This window comes from Neophocaena asiaeorientalis, unplaced genomic scaffold (genome assembly GCF_003031525.2).
Source record: "Neophocaena asiaeorientalis asiaeorientalis breed wild unplaced genomic scaffold, Neophocaena_asiaeorientalis_V1.1 scaffold581, whole genome shotgun sequence".
Taxonomy (NCBI): Eukaryota; Metazoa; Chordata; class Mammalia; order Artiodactyla; family Phocoenidae; genus Neophocaena; species Neophocaena asiaeorientalis.
This window is the reverse complement of record NW_020172732.1, coordinates 2,000,066-2,022,219: the sequence shown is the minus strand read 5'-3', so window position 1 is coordinate 2,022,219 and position 22,154 is coordinate 2,000,066. Positions and strand designations below refer to the sequence as shown.

The 22,154-nt window shown below is 40.7% G+C and overlaps 1 protein-coding gene across 6 annotated transcripts in view; it reads right to left on the bottom strand.

Annotated features, from left to right (window-relative positions):
- Positions 1–22,154, bottom strand: part of PATJ (PATJ crumbs cell polarity complex component) — a 336,033-nt gene that overhangs the window by 28,762 nt on the left and 285,117 nt on the right. For all 6 annotated transcript variants that reach the window (XM_024740399.1, XM_024740403.1, XM_024740400.1 and 3 more), the window contains 4 exons: positions 10,224–10,307; positions 5,375–5,568; positions 2,703–2,850; positions 1,509–1,595 (listed from right to left, as the gene is read on the bottom strand). In XM_024740399.1, the coding sequence (XP_024596167.1) occupies positions 1,509–1,595; positions 2,703–2,850; positions 5,375–5,568; positions 10,224–10,307 (513 nt within the window). The remainder of the gene's footprint in view (positions 1–1,508; positions 1,596–2,702; positions 2,851–5,374; positions 5,569–10,223; positions 10,308–22,154) is intronic.

The window sequence follows — 22,154 nt, the reverse complement described above, 5'->3', positions numbered from 1 at the left end:
TCTCACTGTTGTGGCCTCTCCCGTTGCGGAGCACAGGCTCCGGACACGCAGGCTCAGCGGCCATGGCTCACGGGCCCAGGTGCTCCGCGCATGTGGGATCTTCCCGGACTGGGGCACGGACCTGTGTCCCCTGCATCGGCAGGTGGACTCTCAACCACTGCACCACCAGGGAAGCCCTGGGATACCTTTTCTCTCTTTTCAATCTATCAAACTCCTTTTGGAGTGAGACCCAATTGAACCCCTTCTGTGTTGCCCTCCCATGCTCTCCAGGAAGAAAAATTTCATCTCCAGTATTGTTCATTCTGCATTCTAACCCCTATGTACAATAGGGCTTCAATGAAATCACTCAAGTTGAATCTTCCATTAAGGAAGAAGCCAAGACAACTATTTTGCATCTCAAGTTCCCACTTTTGATACAAGTCTGGTCAGAGTCCTCACCAACTATTGACCTCTAGAATCCTAATGCACCACTGTCTCTTAGTACACATGATATTTGCTGCCCATTACATAAACCAGAAATGCAAAAAAAAAAAAAAGTTCCAAACTTAACATGATGTTTATTGGGTTTGATTGCTCCGATGATTATCTAAAAGAAGCCAGCTAATCTGTGAACCTATCTGAACAATGTTGTTATTTATTCACTCATTTTCTAACACCAGTGAGGCAAAAGGGGCAGCTAACTTAATTCCAGAAGCACCTGTGTGCTAACCATAAAATCAGAACATCATCTAAACAAAGGCCTTGGAGTGGCTTTAAGGAAATTAGGAAGGAGACCAAAAGTCATGCTTTTAACCTCAGACAAAGGCCCATCTAATAACCCACAAAAGGGATTGGGGGTCACATGTAAGTTTCTATAGTTTCATTATGTACCAAATGGGACTTAACATATCCTCTACTGTCTTGATTTTGTCAGCCACTACAGTGAAAAAAAAAACACAGTGAAATATACTTCGTTGAAAAAAAAGTGGCACTTACCTCAGCCTTGCAAATAAACATGAGATGTTTGCTAACCCACAAAATATCACCCACTAAGGTCTCCCTCCCACAGGAGAAACAACCCCCCACTTTGCTCTCCCAGGAATATACCATTAATTGCTCTCAGCATGTGTGAGTGGCTATTCACAAGTTAACTTTATAGCAATATTTAATTGAATGAATAGAACAATGTTGTGCTAATGAGGGTCAAATTGCCACCAGATGTTACTTCTTTCTTTTTTTTAATAAACACAGCTGTGTACATGCAATGCCTAGGTAATATAGAACTAATAGTGGGAGAGAAAAGGGGTTCTAAGAAAACATTTGCAGGCAATAAAGGAGAGAAAAATCTAGGGATTAATGAATTCCCACCCCACCTTTCACTTTTTATTTCAAACACATTAAAGTACACCGAACTTGGTGTTGTGAATATGCTGTATATTACACATTGTTTCCAAACAATCATTTATGAAATGGGGAACTTTCTCCCAATTGGGACAGGTGAGCCAGTCTAACGGGAAGCCATCAACAACCTGACTGTTCTGTGATGTCTTCCTCGAGGAGGTCCAGGAACCAGCTCGGAGTCTTCCAATCTCTAGCTGCACAAGCCCCTGTGCACACTTGGGAAGACAAGAAAAGAACAGAGGTGAAAAACAGTAGGATGTGTGTTCTAAATTCTCGTGGCAGTGCCTCCACTCATCTCTCTGCAGCCAAGAACTGTAAATGGCTGATGAAGGCTGCAGGTAGAAAGGAAATTCAGTTATCAAAAAAATCACACAAGGTCATAAAAATTTATCAGCTCAATGCTATTCATCTCATGATTTTGCGACTTCTTTAAACACGTTAAAAGGATTACATTTCAATTCACCTCCTTTCTCTTCCTTTTCCCTTCTGATGAAAGTATTTGCGAGCAGTGAAATGATTAAGAAAAAGTGGTGAAAAGGAGGACAGAAAAATCAAACACAGAGGTAATCTAATACAAGTCCTCTGTTGAGTAATAACTGATAGTTGACTATTTTAGGAAAGCAGGATTTTAAAATAAAATTCATTTATCTTTGCAAAAGCTCCTACAGCTATAGTATTTCTGAAACAGAGTAAGATACACCTGGTTATAGTTGAATGGCAATTTACAAGGATTTTTATTAACCAGCTTCTTTCAAGGAAGGTAGGGTCCATGTGGCAAAGACACTTGGAAGGGAACCTTGAGCCTTAGCCTCCCAGCAACTTCAGTGAGAGACAGTTTGGGTGGCAGGAAAACCCCTCAAGTGCAGCTCTGAAATCTTGGGCACGCCCTTCTACTTTCTCAGACTTCACTGTGAGATGAAGGACTTGGTCTTTAACAATCTTTAATGTTCTTTCAAGCAATAAACACTGGATTTGATGAATTCATGTTAATATAGCCCAAGAGGGAGGAGGATACATTCTGTGACTCCAGGAGAATCTGTCCCATCAAATGCATTTAGAGGACAATTGAGGATACTTGGAATTCTCACAAGTATGAAAAACTAGCTTAAATCCCCAAATAGGGTTCCCTTCAATCCTGTTAGTCAGTATAATAGCTTTCTTTTAGGGCTATTCCTGATTGGTTAAAATAATCGGGTATTAGGTCTCTAGTAAAAAATTAGAATCAGCATAAAATTCAACACATTTTATAAACAAGCCAGATTAGAACCGTTCCCAGTGGACTTGAGTTATACCAGCCACACAGAAAGCAGCTAGGGACTCACCTTGAGGATAGTGGCCACCGTTTCCTGGGAGGCACTTCTCATGTCCTCCCCATTCACAGATAAGATCTGGTCTCCCTGAATCAATCTCCCATCAAGGTCTGCGGCTCCACCTTTCACGATGTCAGAAATAAACACTCCACTTCCATTTCTGTGAATATCATAAAGCAGTGTAGTGGCACAACCTAATATTTCTATGTTAAATCTGAGACTACTGATATTCTTCCCAAATGATAAACCTCAGAGTGCTTGCCCTTTAAATAGCTTATACCTATTTATGCTGCCTGTAATATTCACTTTCATTGGCCCAAGGGCATAATTTCTGCAAGAGGATAATTTTAGTGAAATAAAATGGAAATACACTTTAAAAAGTAGAATTAAGTACTATTAAAATGTACAGGTTATTTCCTTAGAGATCAGCTCAATTATTATCACATGATCTATTTCTAGTCTCTTTCTCACTCTCCCTCTCTTTCCCTGCCTTCATTACTTTAAGGTTTTAATTATGTTTATTTATTTGATGAACAAATAAATGTCTCAAAATTCAAGAGGTTAAAAAGGGGTGGGGGGGAAGTTCACCTCTCACCTCTGTTCACCTGTCCACAAGTTTCCCTCTCAGAGGTAACCAATGTTACTCATTTCTTGGGTATCTCCAAGAGATATTCTGTGTATACGTAAGCAAATGCACGTGGGTATAGTACACATGCTTGTAAATGGCTATACATGCACATACACTCCTTTTTTCCCTCCAGTTTTGTTTTCTTTAACTTTGCTTTTTTCACTTAATACCTTAGCAACTGGTCTTTATTAGCACTTGGAGCTTCCTCAATGTTTTCTTTCTATGGCTACATACTATTCTATGAATGTTCCTTAATTTCATTTATTAGTAAACTATTGGTGGACATATATCAGTAGGTTATTTCCATTCTTTATCTACTGCAAACTATGTGCAGTGAATAACATATCTACAAGCATATGGTTAGGATAAATTCCTAGTCGTGGAACTGCTAGGCAAAGAATTGTGAATTTTGAGAGCTTATACATCTTGTCTTTTTTTTTTTAAAGATGAACTCATTCTAGCTCAGATGGGCTTTTGTTTTTTTATTTTATTTATGTATTATTTTTGGCCGCTTTGGGTCTTCCTTGCTGCGTGTGGGCTTTCTCTAGTTGCGGTGAGCAGGGGCTACTCTTCGTTGCGGTGCATGGGCTTCTCACTGCAGTGGCTTCTCTTGTTGCGGAGCTCGGGTTCTGGGCACACGGGCTTCAGTAGTTGTGGCATGCGGGCTCAGAAGTTGTGGCGCACGGGCCGCAGCATGTGGGATCTTCCCGGACCAGGGCTTGAACCTGTGTTCCCCGCATTAGCAGGCAGATTCTTAACCACTGTACCACCAGGGAAGCCCCTACATCTTATCTTTTATAATGAAACCTTTTGTGCTAAGGAATGTAAATGTTCCTTACAAACTTAATCTAAAATGCTGGTGTTGTATGAAGATTATTTCATCAATCCACTACGAGACAATAAAGGAAAAACCATTACTCTAAATGGAATCTCTCCAGGCACGTGTATGCATCACAGCAAGAAGGGAAACTTCAACATGGGCTCTGTCAGTTGCTCTGTACCCAGATGTCCACTGAGTTTGCTTAGAAATATGAGTCTCAGCTCCTTTGTTTCATAATGCATTTCCAGATTGACGGTTTTATGGTGCTGAAGTAAAAAAGAGATCATGAGAGCACAGTACGTGGTGCAAAAATCAGTGCTCAAAAATGGTAGCTAGTATCTTAGTAACAGCTTGGACTGTTGGAAAAAGCCACTAGGCTAGTCATCAGAGGTCTGTGAGGGCACATGACACGATATATGTAAAACCAAATTCAATTCTTCCTAAGAATATGTTTGATGCCATTTAAGGCTATATTGGGGTGTCACATGAAAATCCTGCAGCCCTGTTGGAATAAATACACACTAGATATCTAAAGCCAGTAAACTGTGGAAGCTAGAATTGCAGTTTCAAAATCTTACTTACTTCTCTAATCTGTTAATATTATTCTGGAGTAATTACTGCAATTCCTATCACACGGGTAAGCAGCAAAGATCTCAAAAGAGTAGCCTAGCCACGAGGATCTACCTACATTTTTGCTGCAAGCTATTATTTTGGGGACATCTGTCTTAATAGAAAACTGTAGTCATGAAGAATCTATGTCTGTCGACTATGTCAACTCAGCTAGTCTCAGGAACTACTCAACTAGTTTAAGAGAGTATGAAATTAACACGGTACTCTATGGCAAAGCAATTTTCCTAACCCAACATTGTATATATAAATCTCTTTCTTGATATCAGCTGTTTCTTGGGTACGGTTGCTTTAATTAACCCCTGCAAGCCTCAGATCTAAGTGACTCCAAGTTGAAAGAACCTTAGAAACTCTATTCTTACTCTCCATGGGGATAAAATTCTGAACAGTCTGGGTCGACTGGGCTTAGAGTTCTATCTTTATATGACACATTTTTGGGCTTGCTCAGAAACATGACCTATCTCGTTCAAGTATTCATAAAAATGTTAATTTTAGAAATCATATCATTAGTTTATACTAAGCTTTATCTTTCAGTGTTTATAGGCTTTAGCCCCTAAAACTCCGAAGGAAGGAGGCCAATCAATCCTGACCTTCACAGCATTTCCTTACCGCTTCCCAACGATGCTCAGGCCCAGGCCTCGGCCAGCCTTCTTCTGCAGATCCACGGGAAAAACCTCCAAGTTCTCCTCATCCCTGTAGTACGCCTCGTCTCTATACACCACCAGTCGCACCTTCTGGGGGGTCTGCCTCAGGGCCGTGATGGCTTCTTCGTGGCTGGCGCTCCGCAGGTCAATCCCATTAACCTGGAACGACGGGCATCCAAGATGCGCTGCTGACAGCAGAGGCCTCTCTGTCTGGGGCAGCTCCTTGACCCAACCAGTGAAAAACCTCCAGAAATGTCCAGCCATTCCCAAAGCACACAGGGAGTGACCACTAGCAGTCATAGCTGCTTCAGATACAAAGGCTGTAATCCTTACACACCTCCACCCCAAATAAGCATAGAGGGTGGGTTAGTACACATGATAATGCAATTTTAGGTGGCTGTGAACTTTACTGTGAACTCAACATGAGACAGCAGGGACTACTTGGCTCATTTAATTGAGGTCAAAGGGGAAATAAACATTAGTATTTGGTCATCATTTCTTGGACTCAGTTTGCTGATTGAATTTGACATCCTCACTCTTAATTGCTAACATCGTGACTACTTCAGAACAGGCCAGAAGGAAATGAGGGACTGGTATTTCTGACAGCGTCAAAGACTCCCTGAAGTCCACTCATCTGAATCTGTATCTGAGTGAGCATAGACAGGACCATGCATTAGACAGCAGACTATACTGGAAGCAGCACTGAGTAAAACCATGGTCCCGTTTCTAGAAAATCATGTGAATTTGGGCAGGTCACGTAAACTCTGCGAGCTTCCATTTCCTTGTCTGTTAAATGGCAAAATCATAGCCAACTTATTTATTTACTTAATAAATGCTTGTGTATTAGCCCTTTATGAGAATTTCCTCATTCAATCTTACACTAACTGTCTGACACTATTACCATTTTACAGATGAGGAAACTGAAGCATGGAGAGGTTAAGTGACTTGACCAAGGTTACAAAGCTAGTACATGGAGGAGCCACAATTTGAACCCAGATTATCTTTCCACCCTTGGTCTCTATACCATGCTGCCTCATCTTATTCTTAGAATGGGTTTTTGGAGCTCCCTGACACAGCAAAAATCAAGTATTGATGTTGGTAACTCAATGACACAAGGGGGAAATTAAGAGGCAGAGTAGACTAGGCTCAAATGAAGGGAATCATGGGTCACTGCTTCAAGGTCCCAGCCAGGAAAAGAGCCAAACCAAGGGAAGGATGGGCCTAGGCCATGGCCAGGTGGGTGACAGAGTTCTCTCAAGATGTTGGTTTCAGTCTGTGTTTTGGTCCATCCCTGGGTGTCCTGGGCAGGTCAAGCCTACCTCTGGACCTCCATTCCTTCATCTGTACAATGAGGGGCTGGTCTAAGGCTCTTCCAGTTCTAACATTCCAAAGACTCAGGACTCATGCATAAAGAATGGTTACAGAGAAGGGAGAAGAGAAGAATGAGCCCTTCTTGGAGAAGGTGACTTTTGAGCTATTATTTAAAGCTGATGCTATGAGTCAAGAAATTGTTTAAAAGCCTAATTTTCAAGCTGCTCTTTATTTTCTGATATATCTTGGTGGGTCTGGGAACTCACTTAGATTAACTACACCCAGAATAACAGTGTTTAAGCAGGGGTTTTGGATATAGATGGAATTCGGTTTGAGTGCTGACTTTAACTTACTATGTGAAACCTTACATAGATTACTCAAGGCCAGCTTCAACTCCGTCTTCCACAAATTGGAGATAATAATAATAATCATAGTATCCATGTAGTGTTGTGAAGATTAAATGAAATAAACCCTGTAGTACATTCGGCACAGGGCTTGGCATACAGTTAAGCTTGACAGAAGTTAGGAATTGATATTTTTAAAAGGAACTGAAGTAACTGCAGTCAGGGCTGTATTTTCTCAGTGCCAGCATTCAGTTACTTTAGGTGCACGAATGCACTTCAGGCCCACGAATGCGCTTTCATTGTTTGTGAGGTAAACCCACAGACAAAGGGGGAAAGAATGTCTCCAGAAAATGTGGCCTGAGCTGATTCTTTTCCTGTATTCCAACAGATGGCACACAAGACCACTTCTGCTACTCAACTGAGAAAAAGTTACCTCCATGATTGAAGGTGAATTCTCTAAGCCTCTAAAATACCCTATGAAAGGCCCTAACAATTATGCTTTTAATTAAAAGCATTGTCATGAACTCTAATATTACAAAAGCAATTCACACGAAATGCCAGCATCAAGATGTCTGCTCAAATCAAAGTGATCTGTTCCAAGTTCACAGTTTTCATTCTCTCCTCTGCTTATCAAGAGACACCATTAAATGTACCAATAATTGTAAGAGAAATATTGCTGTGTGGCTAGAATATTGTGCAGTGACGTATTACCTTAAGTGCCTTACATAAGCACCAGATGCATTATTTAGAACATTGATTGTAGAGGGGTAGGAGTGGTAATAGCAGGGTTCCCTATTTGAGAAGGGCCATAGGGAGCCCCAGCTGTCAATGGGAGTATATCATGTCCCTTGGGGAGGACAGGCATTCGGGGAAATGGGTGAAGTGCTGCTTTGGAAGGAAAGAATAACCAAACTAGGGCAGCAGCTCTTACTATTTTACCCCACAGGGAAAACCAGGCATTAGCCCTCTACTCCTTCTTCTCCCACCTGCACAAAAATAGAAGGGGATAATGGGAATAGGTGTAGGGTAAGAGGAGGGTCTGAACCTTAAAAAAAGAACCAGAAAGAAGACAGTCCATGTTAATCATAGAATTATAAATCTTACCAGGCTAAAAGATTATTTGACTATATCTTTGTAAGCAAAACCTGGCTTGTCCTCATTTAACATGAGGATAGTATAAAACCATGGAAGGCCAGCCTGCACCAGGCAGAGGACTCTCATGAGCAGAAAAGCCATTGTTTGGAAAAAGTACAGTCTCGAAATGTATCACCAAAGCTGGCCTGTCTTCTTCTCGAGGCAACCTGCAGGCCCCAGGCTGACTACACGTCATTACGCATCTGTACACAGCAGCCACAATTGGAACAAGTTCAAATGTGGAATCTAAAGCTGCTTAGAAGGGAAACATGTTCCTTGACCAACCTGAGAGCTACATTTCTTAACCAGACACACAGTATGCTTTTGTGGACAAGATCCTGTCTGGGGCAAGAGAAGAGCCTGTCTGGCTATCTTTAATGAGAAGTGTAGTGTAGACCATCCATCCACACTGGGTAATACAATTCGGCCAGATGCCAGGAAATGGTTTAGTTGACCTTTCAAATTCTCCTTGCAGTTAAAACAAATTTGCTTTCTTCATGCTTATCTGTCCTGAGTGTTCACTTATACATGAATATATTTTATGGAAGACAGCAGCTACAGCTGAGGGTCTATTCAATACAGATGGATAAATTAAATTTTTTTCTTTTATTGAGGTATAACTGATATAAAATAAATACTACATATTTAAAGATTTATACTGTGAATTTATGTGAATTTACACCTGCGCAAACATCGCCATAAACAAGAAATGCACATATTAGATTTAGGTCCACGTGTCCATTACAGAAAAATCTGTGGGCTTACAAATTATGTTAACTATCAAGACATGTATGCATCTGTACTCTTCTGAATGCTCAATCTATTCCTCTATAAAGCCAATTATGATAGCACCAGTTAATTAGAAAATCTAGGGAGGAAAAAAACCCCCTCAAAACTCCTGACCACTAAAAAATGGTGTTGTATGCTAAAACAGTCAAGTCCATTCCCAAAGAGGCTACATTTATTTTTCTAACCTCATACACTTGCACCTTAATGAATGCGCTGGGAATATGTCCTAATCCAATGATGAAGCACAGTAAAGGCCTGCAGAGAAACCCTATAACTTGCCCTGAATTTAATTTGCACTCAGCCTGGCCTCTCCTTTAACCCCTTCTTGCCTATGTTTTCTACCTTTAATTATAACTCTGGTTTCATCTTGGGAGGCAGACTTGAACCACCAAAGGGAAAAATAAAATTCTATGATGTCATTCATAATGTGCTACATTAAAGCTGCAAAGCAAAAATGCACATGCCCACCATAAAATGTTAACTATTCAATTAAATTCATCCAATGAAAGAAATAAATGTTGCCTAAAGGTTTCACACCATTGAAAAAGCTCTTTAGTTCCACCTACCAGAATGCCTGGCATTGACTTTCCATTCATCCGTTTCCTAGTTCAGACACTGCCTGCCTTGGCTCTTTTTAAAAGGCTTTAACACCTTTGCTTAAATGAGAGTCCTTTTAAAAGAGGCAAGTTAAGCATTTCAATTTTTAATAAGTACCATATACCACCTAAAGGAAGAAGATTCTACGTTTTCATCAGCTTTGAAACAAAGGTACCATGGCATGGACCTCCATTTGACATAAATATACTTATTAGGGATAAGAAAATAATACTTAAAGCTGCAATAAAGTCTTTTAAAATATCAGGTGTGCATGTTTATGTGTATGTCTATACATATGTGTTTTTAGAAGGGCATTTAGTAAGGTGGAGAGGCAAAAAGATCAAATTGCAATACTATACAGTTTCGTTTGATTATAGAACCTTTAGTTGTACTTTCCCCTTTAATTAAAGAAAGTTTTCACAGACAGATTTAGGTTGGTAATCTGTCATGATTCTAATGACAGTTATTTGATGTACATCAAAAAAAGAAAAAACAATAAAGTACATGTTTTGTTACACTGGGAAAGAAATAATAAGGATATAGTTGACTAGAAGACAGTGAATAGGTAAACTGACTGTGGATCAAGGTCACTAAAGGAACCATATTTGCTGGTATAAAATAGAATTCATAATCACATACCTCTAATATCTGGTCACCAGCCCAAAGTCTACCATCTCGGGCTGCTGCCCCTTCTTCATAGACTTCATGTATAACTATAGCATCCTATAAAAAAAAAATCCTTCTTAATTTTTAACAACCATAAATGCTTCCTTAAGCCAGCAACCAAACCATAGGCAGCAACCCATAGTTTGCTATTTGTTAATAAAGCCATATTTTATTTGACCTAAACAAAATACACAGTTTTGGTATATTCAGAGGTATAATCAATTTTTCCTAAGTTTATTATTTCATTCTTTTAGGACTGGTGTTGCCTAATATTTCAAGTTAAGCTTCCCCATGTGTTTTACTGTTAACTGTGTACACTGCTGCTGTGTATACACTTGAGGTGAACGATGTCTCATTCTTATTTACATTTTATGGTATATTTTGAAACATGGTTTCAGGTATTTATTGGTATTCAAAGATTTGGCATAGAAGTGTGGCCTGATGAAGGGGGTTTGTCAGGCCTCATTACTTGGGCAATGAAAGGTAAGAACTTAGGGGAATGAACTGGCCCTGGAGGACAGAGCATGGAGTAGGGGAAAGGGCATTCACAGACCTAAGTGTAAGACACTGTGGTTTCAAATCCTGACTCTGGGGCTTCCCTGGTGGCGCAGTGGTTGAGAGTCCGCCTGCCGATGCAGGGGACACGGGTTCGTGCCCCGGTCCGGGAAGATCCCACATGCCGCGGAGCGGCTGGGCCCGTGAGCTGTGGCCGCTAAGCCTGCGCGTCCGGAGCCTGTGCTCCGCAGCGGGAGAGGCCATAACAGTGAGAGGCCCGCATACCGCAAAAAAAGCAAAAACAAAAACCAAAAATAACTGAAGGGCACTGAAATGACGGTGGTAATGGAGATGCTAGGCGTCTTGGCGGGCCACTGGAGAGGAAAAGCACTTTTGAATGGAGACTAGAAACAGAGATCTGTGGGTCCCTGAGAAGTGAGGATTTGAGCCCTGTACTGCCCAGTGCCCTCCCATTCCCTGCCCCTCCAGCCCACACACAGGTTGCAAGACCCTGCAGACAATGGTCAAGGGCTGTGGCCTACAGGCGTAATGGATCCCACCTTGAAAGAAGTCCTGAGTCCCAAGCATTGGGGCCTGGAAGCGGCAGGAATTCGGATGTGAAGAGATCATGCAGGCCTGGGTAAGCATGGGCTTGGTGATTACCAGGGTGGACTGATGACAATGACCGCAGGGGCCCCAGTGTTGGGGAGCTTTGAGACAGAACCAGAACCCTGAGAGCCAATGGACCTCCAAAATGACTGAGGTTGATTCCACCTCAGTCCAGAAGCATGGAGTATCAGAATTAGAATTAAATTGACTTGAAGTAAATAAATGAAATATTTCTTGCAAAAATATAAGATAGGTAAAGACCTCCAAACCAAACCTACGTTTCAAAAAAAAGTTTCCTGTACAAATGCTCTAGTAGCGAAACAACCAAAGAAAATCAGAGGTCTTTAACCAGATGACCCATCTGAATTCCAAATATCTTCCCAATAATAAATGCTTTCATTTGATCACCACACAGTTCTGAAAACATTCTTTATTATTATAGCAATTAGAGAGGCAGCTGCAAAGAGCCGGGAAGGGTTCCTTGATCCAGACAATTTACATTTCAGATTCTGTACCAGCAATAGATTTCAGACCATTCTTTGCTTTAACTCTGACTTATGAAATTTCCAGACCCAGGGAGCATTTATACTGCCAAGAGCTTGTTTCTCTGCACTGTTTCAGGGGAATGATTTCAAGGAAATTTGCTGGGTCAGTGGCTTCAGGCGATCCCAACAACACTGCCAAGATGACACTAAGGGCCATTTTCATGAAGCTAGTTCAGGAAGAAATTAATGCAAGCTCCTGGTTACACCCTCTGTAATGCTGGTTTTCAAAGCTTGGTGGCCAAATGCCCCGTTTTCACTGAATTTGGGAGAGTTAGACTGAACTTATGCTACACATGGCTTTTACAGAGCTGAATTTTCAGCATAAACTCCTTTGATCTTGGAACATTACAAAAGTCAAATGGGAAATTTCTCTTCGTTCATACTCAAAGGGAAGGAAAAGACCCACTGGAGTTTTTAATCAGTAAAAGTAGCCTGAATCCAAAACTCTTAGATACTTTCTGGGTGCTCAATGAACTATCATACATAAAATAAATATACTGTTAATAGGCTCAAATAAATGCTGACTTCACTGCCAATGATCTATTTTTGGTCCATGAGTCTTTCTAGATGGAAAACTCCATTTCTTTCTTTCCTTTTACTCGACTACAGTTGTGGCTTCTCTTAAAGTCATCAGTGAAAATACAAGAAAATGTGATGAGGCACTCTGACCTGTCAATAGAAGAAGGTCACATTTCTTACCATGTGCCCTCGTGTGCCCAAAGTGCTCTATGAAACTGTGGTTCTGGACAGTCGCATTAACTGGGGGTGATAGAGGTGCGAGGTAGGGACCAAATTAGAAATGTGGGCTAGTGAATTGGGAAAAAAAAGATTTATTTTTCAAAACATATAGTTCATAGCATAGAACAGGATAGTAAAATAGACACTGGTTTGGGATATTTTAGACATCTATTTGACAAGGCTATATTGAAATTTTACTTCTTTCTTGGTTTGAAAAAAATTGCGATTAGTTGAAATAGTGGGTCATTGATGAAAGACTGACCTTTACTATTTCAAATAAAAATTTGGAGTTGATTATACACATGATTCTCATCTGCTCATTGTATCCTCCTAATTTTAATGCTCTTGAGCTATTTATTCAAGCAAAATTGCTTGTTAGGGACTTCCCTGGTGGTCCAGTGATAAAGAATCTGCCTTACAATGCAGGGGACGCTGGTTCGATCCCTGGTCAGGGAACTAAGATCCCACATGCCGCAAGGCAACTAAGCCTGTGTGCCACAACTACTGAGCATACATGCCCCAACTAGAGCCCACGTGCCAGAAACTACAGAGCCCACACACCCTGGAGCCTGCACACCATAACTAGAGAAGAGAAAACCTGTATGCCACAACTAGAGAGAAACCCCCGCACCACAGTGAAGAGCTCGCGTATGATAACGAAGATCCCACACGCCTCAACGAAGATCCCATGTGCTGCAACTAAGACCCGATGCAGCCAAAAATAAATTACATAAAGAAATAAATAATAAATCTTTTTTTAAAATACCTGCTTGTTGGCACAGTTTTGAGTGCCTTCTCCTCCACCAACTCCCTCCCACATTCATATCTTTGTGTATTTAAATAACACTCAGGCTTCCCTGGTGGCGCAGTGGTTGAGAATCTGCCTGCCAGGATTCGAGCCCTGGTCTGGGAAGATCCCAAATGCCACGGAGCAACTGGGCCTGTGAGCCACAACTACTGAGCCTGCGCGTCTGGAGCCTCAGACTAATAAAAAAGTAATTTCCTCTTGGTAGTTGTGTCGAGAGGCCGCGACAGTGAGAGGCCTGCGCACCGCGATGAAGAGTGGCCCCCACTTGCCGCAACTGGAGAAAGCCCTCGCACAGAAACGAAGACCCAACACAGCAAGAAAGAAAGAAAGAAAAGAAAAGAAAAGAAAAGAAAAGAAAGAAGCTTTCATTTAAAAAATAAAAATAAACAAATAAATAACACTCCACCCTGAATAACTCAGTGACTCTGTCTACCAGTACCAATGACTTCTTTTAAAACCCATCTCTTCTAGAAGCAATCTATTAATCATTTCCCTGTGGGTGGGTTGCTGGCTTATGCTGAACAGGGGCTGTAGAGGCAAATGATTATGAGCTAGGCTTCTGGAATCAGACTTCTCAATCCAAATCCTGGCCCTGCTACTTCTGGCCATGGGAAGACTGTTAACCTCTCAGCTTCCCCATCTTTATATGGTTCTAACAATATTATCTACACATAAAGCTTCATGTACAATGCCAGCACATAGTAAGGAAGCGATAACATCTCACTTATTTAACATCTCTGTGCCAAAGAGGCCACATACTGCCCATTGGTGCCATTTAGTCCTCATAACAACTAAGCAAGTTCAGTGTTATTAGTCTCACGTACAGTTAGGGAAAAGGTGGTTCAGAAGGGTCAGATTTGACCAGGTCTTTGCAGCTACTAAGTAGAAAAGATGAAATTCCAGCTTGGGGCTGTTTAACACCAAAGCCTGTGTTCCTATCACTATTGCAAGCTTCTCATCTGCTTTAAATATTTTATTTTGCACTTGTATAAAGACAAGTGCAAAATAAAACTTGGGATTTTCCATATGGCATCAATTCTGTTGAAATACTGTCTCCTCAGCTCCACAGCAAAAACCTTGAGGGCATGAGCCGATCATTTTACAGACAGTGAACAGACAAGTGTTGAAGTAAAAATTGAAGCCTTAGGCTTTAGAGGTGGGGTGATGATCTATGGGTCTCAGCTGCTAGTGCTGGTACCTGATTAGGGGTTTGCACGACACAAAGCATGATGGGGAGGCCCTCTCTCCACCAGATATAAAGTCTTCCTTAATTCCACTTGTTATTCTTATCTCCTTCTTTCCTTCCTTTCACCTTTTCAGTCCTCTTTCTGTGTACCCATATGATTCACTGAATTATTTTTTTCTACAGGAGCAGAAATAGAACAACATTATATACAAGTGATAAATTGATGTTTAAAATAAAAAGTGTTCAATCCAAGAAAACAGATTAATTTCTCCTAATGGCAGACCTGAGACTCATTTATAGATGAACAAGACTGACATATAATAAAAAAGTAATTTCCTCTTGGTAGTTGTGTGACTTTCACTGGGACAATAGGAATTTGAGTAAGATGGTCTGTTTACTTACCGCCTGAGGTAAGACCAATTGTGTCCCCTAGAAACTCTAAATTACTCATTTTACTTGCCAACTCTAGAGCCAGAGAAGAATTTGATCAGTGAGTTGGAGAGTTTCTCAAACAATGGGTTTTCCCTAAGCAGAAGGGTAAGGCAGGATTTCAGAGATGTAGGAAAATCTTCTGCTTAAAAACTTCTCCCTCATCAGTCTATATCTGAAACATGTTTAACTTGAAAAATATTTCTTTATTCCACAATTAAGGACAAGTTAAAAAAAAATAGAGAGCCAGGAAGAAGTAGCTGGCTAGCCAATTCATCATATTGTTTAAGGAACCACTGTCTTAATGTCCGCATTCCTAAAAGAATAAGTATTTATTTATTTTAAGATATAGATAAAATATGCACATGGTATTAGATTCAAAACAGTATACACTGAGAAGTTTCTCTCCAGCACCTGTCCTTCACTCAATTTCCCTAATCAGAAACATACAGTATTAAGTTTCTTGTGTATTTTTACAGAGTTAGTCTATATATCTATATTTGGAAAGTACTAAGGGCACGAAATATTTGAAGGTCGTGCCTTCTTTTATCTGCTACCTACTTTGTTTCATGAAATTCTACTGGAGCCAGGTAAGCATCACCTCTTCTATGAAACCTTCTTTGACTCTCTTCCCTGGTAGAGTGGACCAACCTGTCCTGTGGGTCACTACTATATCTTAGCATTATTGAACTCACAGTATCACGATAGCTTGTTCATGGATCTAGCTCCTATACCACCTCCTGCCCTCAGTGGAACCCTTCCAGACAGGAACTGTTCCCAACTCCTCCTTGTATCCTGGTGCTGAGCAGGATACGTGTTTGCTCATGTATCCTGCTCAATAAATGTTTGCTAAATGATCATCAAGAAATTTGCTGGAGATAGAAAAAGGCATCAAAATGACCCAGAAAGAGGAAGCTGGCAGGGTTAGTATTTCATAATCTTACCGTAATCAAAACAAGTTTCTGATGGTAAAAGTGATATACAACCAAAATACCCATCACACATGGATATTAAATCCATCTGAATTTCCAGAGGATTTACTTTAGCTTGGAGAGCAATTTTAAAAGGCCAAGTATGAGGGATTAATTATCATGGAGCCCCACAAAAACCACAAACACCTCCAGGGGGATTTAAACTCTGAATTGCTGGAAAAGAATTTCACAACACGTGGTAATGTATCCTTAGACAGTGTCAGAGTCATCAGACACTTCAGCCCATCAATCACCATTTTCTTTACTGTTCAAGCTGCCAACAAGTAGATAGAGTAACTCATAAACACACCAACCATTCAGCAAAAGGAAATTTTATTGCTGTCACAATAGGCCTATAACACTTTAAGAAGCCATGTGTTAGAAATATTAACTAAGGATGCTCCTGAAGGATACTAATAAGCAGTGTGGGTGAAGAGATTTTACAGTTTTCATTTCTAGATATTCAGTGGATTGTTTTAACAAGCATTTTAGGGCAAACCTTTGATAAAGAATTATATAATAGACATTATTATAAAGGACTACGTATATATGGCTTAATTTTACTGCTTGAAGGCACATTTTACTTAATTTGGATTGCTCTGGAATTAAACGCAATTTTTGTCCTACTCATAAAAGCCCCCGCACCCACTCCTAAGCGTCATTTTAACCACATAAAAGTTTCCCATTAAATTTCACATTTAGGTGGAAAACATTTACTGATGATCCAAAAAGAGTGTTACATCCTGTTTTCCTGCTTTACAGGAAAAAAAATCCCTCCTAACAAGAAAGACCTATGAGGACTAAAAGAAGAATTTAAAATGTTATGTATAAAACGGGCATTTTTTTGTCCCTGTGGAAGAAACTGTGGTTCAGATCTGCAGCCTTACAGGATTAATGCTACTTTTAAACGTCATTTAATAAAGCTCCCCTTTATGGCTGTCACTGCTCAGAAATCACACAGACATGTCTTCTATACAGTAGACCACTTTCTCAGCAGGAAAGCCAAACCAATGAGAGGTGATAATACAGTGGGGGTAGTAAAATGTGCAAACCAAAACTACATTCAACTCTACGCTGAAAAACACATGTAGATGTATTAAGTTACTGATTTGTGATGTCTACTGCCATTAGACAGTTTAAAAAGAAAGTGTGGGTTACAACTGCTAAAGTATATCTCACCTTTAGCAAAATTGAAGGGCTCCAAACTGTATTTATATAAATAAATGGAGTGTCTTAGAATATGCTTTTTTTCTATCCCAAATCCTTTGTGACCACATCTTTAAAAACCTAGCTTCCCTATTATATTTCAATTAGAATGTGATTTGCACTTTGATGCAAAAAGTGGTTTGAAAAAAAAAAAAGGCAGTAGGGTGTGGAAGAAGGACCCAGGACTAGGAGTGAGAGGGGTTCAATTTTCTGACAGCTCTGCAGTAGCCAATTCTACAAGGGGTTCTGCATGAACCCCTTTGTTCATGATACTTATCATCATCAGTAAAGCACAGAGCTGAACTATGTGACTTCTAAAGTCATTCTAGCTCCAAAACTTTAGACCTTGATGAACCCATACCGTGTGCAGAGCAAAGCAGAGAAAGCCTCTGTTTTACACAGATGCTTAGGCCCTGCCTAGGAATAAGACCTCCTTCTATTATTTTTTTTTAAATTTATTTTACTTATTTATCTTTGGCTGCGTTAGGTCTTCATTCCTGCGTGGGCTTTCTCTAGTTGTGGTGAGCGGGGGCTACTCTTTGTTGCGGTGTGTGGGGTTCTCATTTCAGTGGCTTCTCTCGTTGTGGAGCACGGGCTCTAGGTGCGCAGGATCAGTAGTTGTGGCACATGGGCTCAGTAGTTGTGATTCGCAGGCACTAGAGCACAGGGTCAGTAGTTGTGGCACACGGGCTTAGTTGTTCCGCAGCATGTGGGATCTTCCCAGACCAGGGCTTGAACCCGTGTCCCCTGTATTGGCAGGCGGGTTCCTAACCACCATGCCACCAGGGAAGCCCAAGACCTCCTTCCAAATGACAGAACAGAAGAATAGCCACTCTCATAGGCTAAGAGAGATCAGAAAGATATGGGGGCTGGGTCGGACTGTATTAGTTATCTTTTGCTGCAAAATGTAGTGGCTTAAAACCATTTGTTTGTTCATAATTCTGTAGGGTGGCACTCTGGGCTGGCCTCAGCAGGGCAGTTCTTGCGCTCTACGTTGTGTCAGTTGGGCTGTCCTATGAGGTTGCAGTTACGTTGGCGGGGGCCTCAGCTGGGATGGCTGGGTCCCTCTCCCTCTCCGTCCAAGTGCTCTCTCCGTATGGTGTATGTCATCCTCCAGGAGAACACTCCCGGCTTGTTCTCAAGGTGGCAGTATTTCAAGAGGACAAGAGCTAAGCTGTAAGGCCTCTTGAAGCCACACAATGCCACTTTCACTACTACTGGTCAAAGCAAGTCAATGGGTCAGCTCAGATTCGAGGGATCTGAAAAAACTGCACAAAATTTATGGTCAATTTTTTTTTTTTTTTTTTTTGTGGTACACGGGCCTCTCACTGTTGTGGCCTCTCCTGTTGCGGAGCACAGGCTCTGGACGCGCAGGCTCAGCAGCCATGGCTCACGGGCCCAGCCGCTCCGCGGCACGTGGGATCTTCCCGGACCGGGGCACGAACCCGTATCCCCTGCATCGGCAGGCGGACCCTCAACCACTGCGCCACGAGGGAAGCCCTATGGTCAATTTTAATCTACTACAGATTTTATCAAGTCAGCCAGAGGAATCTTCCAGCCTGTCAACAATGGAAGGCAGCAACACATGGTGGGAATGGTACTGGCTATGGCCACATAAACCTGTGTTCAGATTTTAGCTCTAACACTTATAGGTTTGTGATATTTCTATCACAACTTATTATTTCTATTAAGTTAACACTGTCGGAACCAGTGTTTCTGTCTCTGTAAAACAGAACTCAGAAATCCTACCTGTTAGAGTTTGAGGATGAAATAAGATTATATATGTAATGTCAAACAAAGTGTCAGCCAAAGAGATTTTAAATAACTGCTAATGAGGGCTCCCAATACATATATACCTAAGGTTTAAGAGGCACATGTGGCACATAAAGGAAGGAATACATATATGTCAGAGTGATCAAAATTCACAACTCTAAGGATGAATGACACCAGTCTTGGTCCATTTTTTTTTATTTCTAATTTTCCTGTTACAATGCTGATCCTACAATATAACTGATTGCTTCTTTTCAAGAAAGATTATGCAACAAGGACATTTTAGGTTATTTTTTCTCAAGTCACAGACAGGTCAGGGCTAAGTCCAATAGACCATCCAGATGCCAACAAGATGTAAACCAGACTACAAGAGTCCTGTTCCCAAATATTTTGATTTTTCTGTTTCAATCAAGTTGAAACATATTGTTTGTGGATTCTGTATTTGTAAATTCCCCTGCTTCCCCAAATCAATGCTCTTGATGCCTTCATGGTAATTTGCAGACATGAGCAGAGTGGTGAAAAATTTGAGTTGCTTGATTCACTGGTTCCTAGCTGAGGTAGAACAAGGCAACATTATGCTTTCTTGTTTCAACTCTCATACTGGAAACAAGCTTCCCTTAAAGGGTCTTCTTAGTGCCACATGTTTCACATTTTTGTGCTGTTATGTGCCTTACCGAGAAATTACATGTGGTAGACAACCTTCATTCGATTATGAGTTATAGAGCTGTTGGCCATTCAATGTTAATGAATCAACAATATGTACTGAATAAAGTATCTTTAATCAGAAACACACATAAAACAAGGTTATATATTTATCATTGGTTAAAAATGTTGTGACCAGAGGTTTGGAGAAGGAATCTAATCCTGTCTTTCCTCTAGAAGCAATGGTTTAGTATTCATTAATTCAGTGTTTGCTGCAACTTTATATAACATAATTACCATGAATAAGAACTGACTGTACTTCCTCTTGTTGCTTTTCCCCGGTGTTACTTGACTACAACAAAACTGGGAAACCTAATGTGAAAGCTGATAAAGGTAGAAATGCAGACATATGCTATCTGTAATAGAGATAGCAGGACTCATGTGGCCAAAGGCAGCTCTTGGCTGTCCTTGGTACACTGAGGCAGTGGGTTGATTAACCCAGGGTGAGAAAAATCAATGCATTTTTCTTATGCTGTGGCATGTGTTATTATGCTTATACTCAATGTGTTTTGTGGATCTATATTTTTTGAACCAATTACAAAGGTAAAATGCAAAGATGATCCAAGACAAGTTGCAAAGTAGCTAATCTTCCCTACTTTCAGACCAAGAACCTTTTTCCCCTTCTTTGATGCAAAAAGTATTTGGCATACCCTCATCGATTCATAAGAAGCAAAAGGTTAAGAGGTTACTTTCAATATTTCATAACAACATGCAGGACCCGAGGCAGAATGTAGTCAATAATTATCTTATTTCCTTTGTTCTAAGATGATTTTTTTCTCATTTAACAATTTTATAATTTGGAGTACATTTAATGTACTGCTTTCCCACCATGAATACAATAAGATTATTACTTAAGAAGAAGTATAGTATTTATCAAATTGATGTAGTTTTGCTTGCCAACTTCATAGATTGAATATATAATTGTTTCTGTTCAGAAAACCTGAAGGGGCTATAGTTATAGAAGGGAAGTCAGCAAGAGTCAAAGGACCTTATCTATCATACTGGGAATCACAGTTTTTAAAATCTGGATTCTCTATTCTGCTCCCTTTTAAACAGAGTTCACAACACAGATTTTCTAAGAATCTCAGAACACAGTCAAGACTCCAATTAATCCCCATAAAACTCTGCTACAAAAGAAACAGAGTCTATATATATCCTAATCTCAATTTGTTCATCTATTCTAATATGCTTGGGGTAGGGTATCAAGACTTGCACCTACCAAACATTTCAAAGAGAAGGAAAATGGATCACAGTGTCCAGTACCTATAATTTTGGAATACTGAAATATTCTCACGTAATAAACTACAGATAACATAAATAAGCATTAAATCAGCAATAGACATAGAGGCTGTTTTGACATAAAAGTAAAAGTAAGGATTAGGGACTTCCCTGGTGGCGCAGTTGTTAGGAATCCGCCTACCAATGCAGGGGACATGGGTTCAAGTCTTGTCTGAGAAGATCCCACATGTCGCGGAGCAACTAAGCCCGTGCACCACAACTACTGAAGCCCACATGCCTAGAGCCTGTGCTCCTCAACAAAGACAAGCCATCCCAATGAGAAGCCCGTGCACCCCAACGAAGTGTAGCCCCCACTTGCCGCAACTAGGGAAAGCCCGTGCGCAGCAACAAAGACCCAACGCGGCCAAAAATAAATAAAATTTTTTTAAAAGTAAGGATTAAATGATCAGTTACACAGGAAGCAATCTCTCTCTCTGTGTGTGTGTGTGTGTCAAAGTAATGGACTAGGTAAGCTATCCTAAAACTCAAACTCAGGGATTGCAAATTCTTGCACACTATCTATATGTAACTAAACTGTGGAATGAAAATCACAGCAATAAAACAGCTAATATAAGAATTGCTCTGAGGGCTTCCCTGGTGGCACAGTGGTTAAGAATCCTCCTGCCAATGCAGGGGACACGGGTTTGAGCCCTGGTCCAGGAAGATCCCACATGCCGCAGAGCAAATAAGCCTGTGCGCCACAACTACTGATCCTGCTCTCTAGAGCCCATGAGCCACAACTACTGAGCCCACGTGCCACAATTACTGAAGCCCACGTGCCTAGAGCTTGTGTTCCACAACAAGAGAAGCCACCGCAATGAGAAGCCCGCGCACCACAACGAAGAGTAGCCCCCGCCTGCCGCAACTAGAGAAAGCCCGTGTGCAGTCACGAAGACCCAACGCGGCCAAAAAAAGAAAAATTGCTCTGAATATATAAAAATGTTTCACATTTTAAGACTTTGAAAAGCTTTCTCTTCAAGCTCAGAAAAGAAACTGTTTTATATTTACTTAAAATGGAGTTCCTCTGCCAAGTCTGATTTAGCAAAAAGTTGATACTTATCAATATGAATATTATTTTTCATACTGAAATACAGGTTTAAGGAAATGGGATAATATTTGCATTATAGTTTATAAGTCCCTATAGTTCCATCTGGTACTTATTTATCT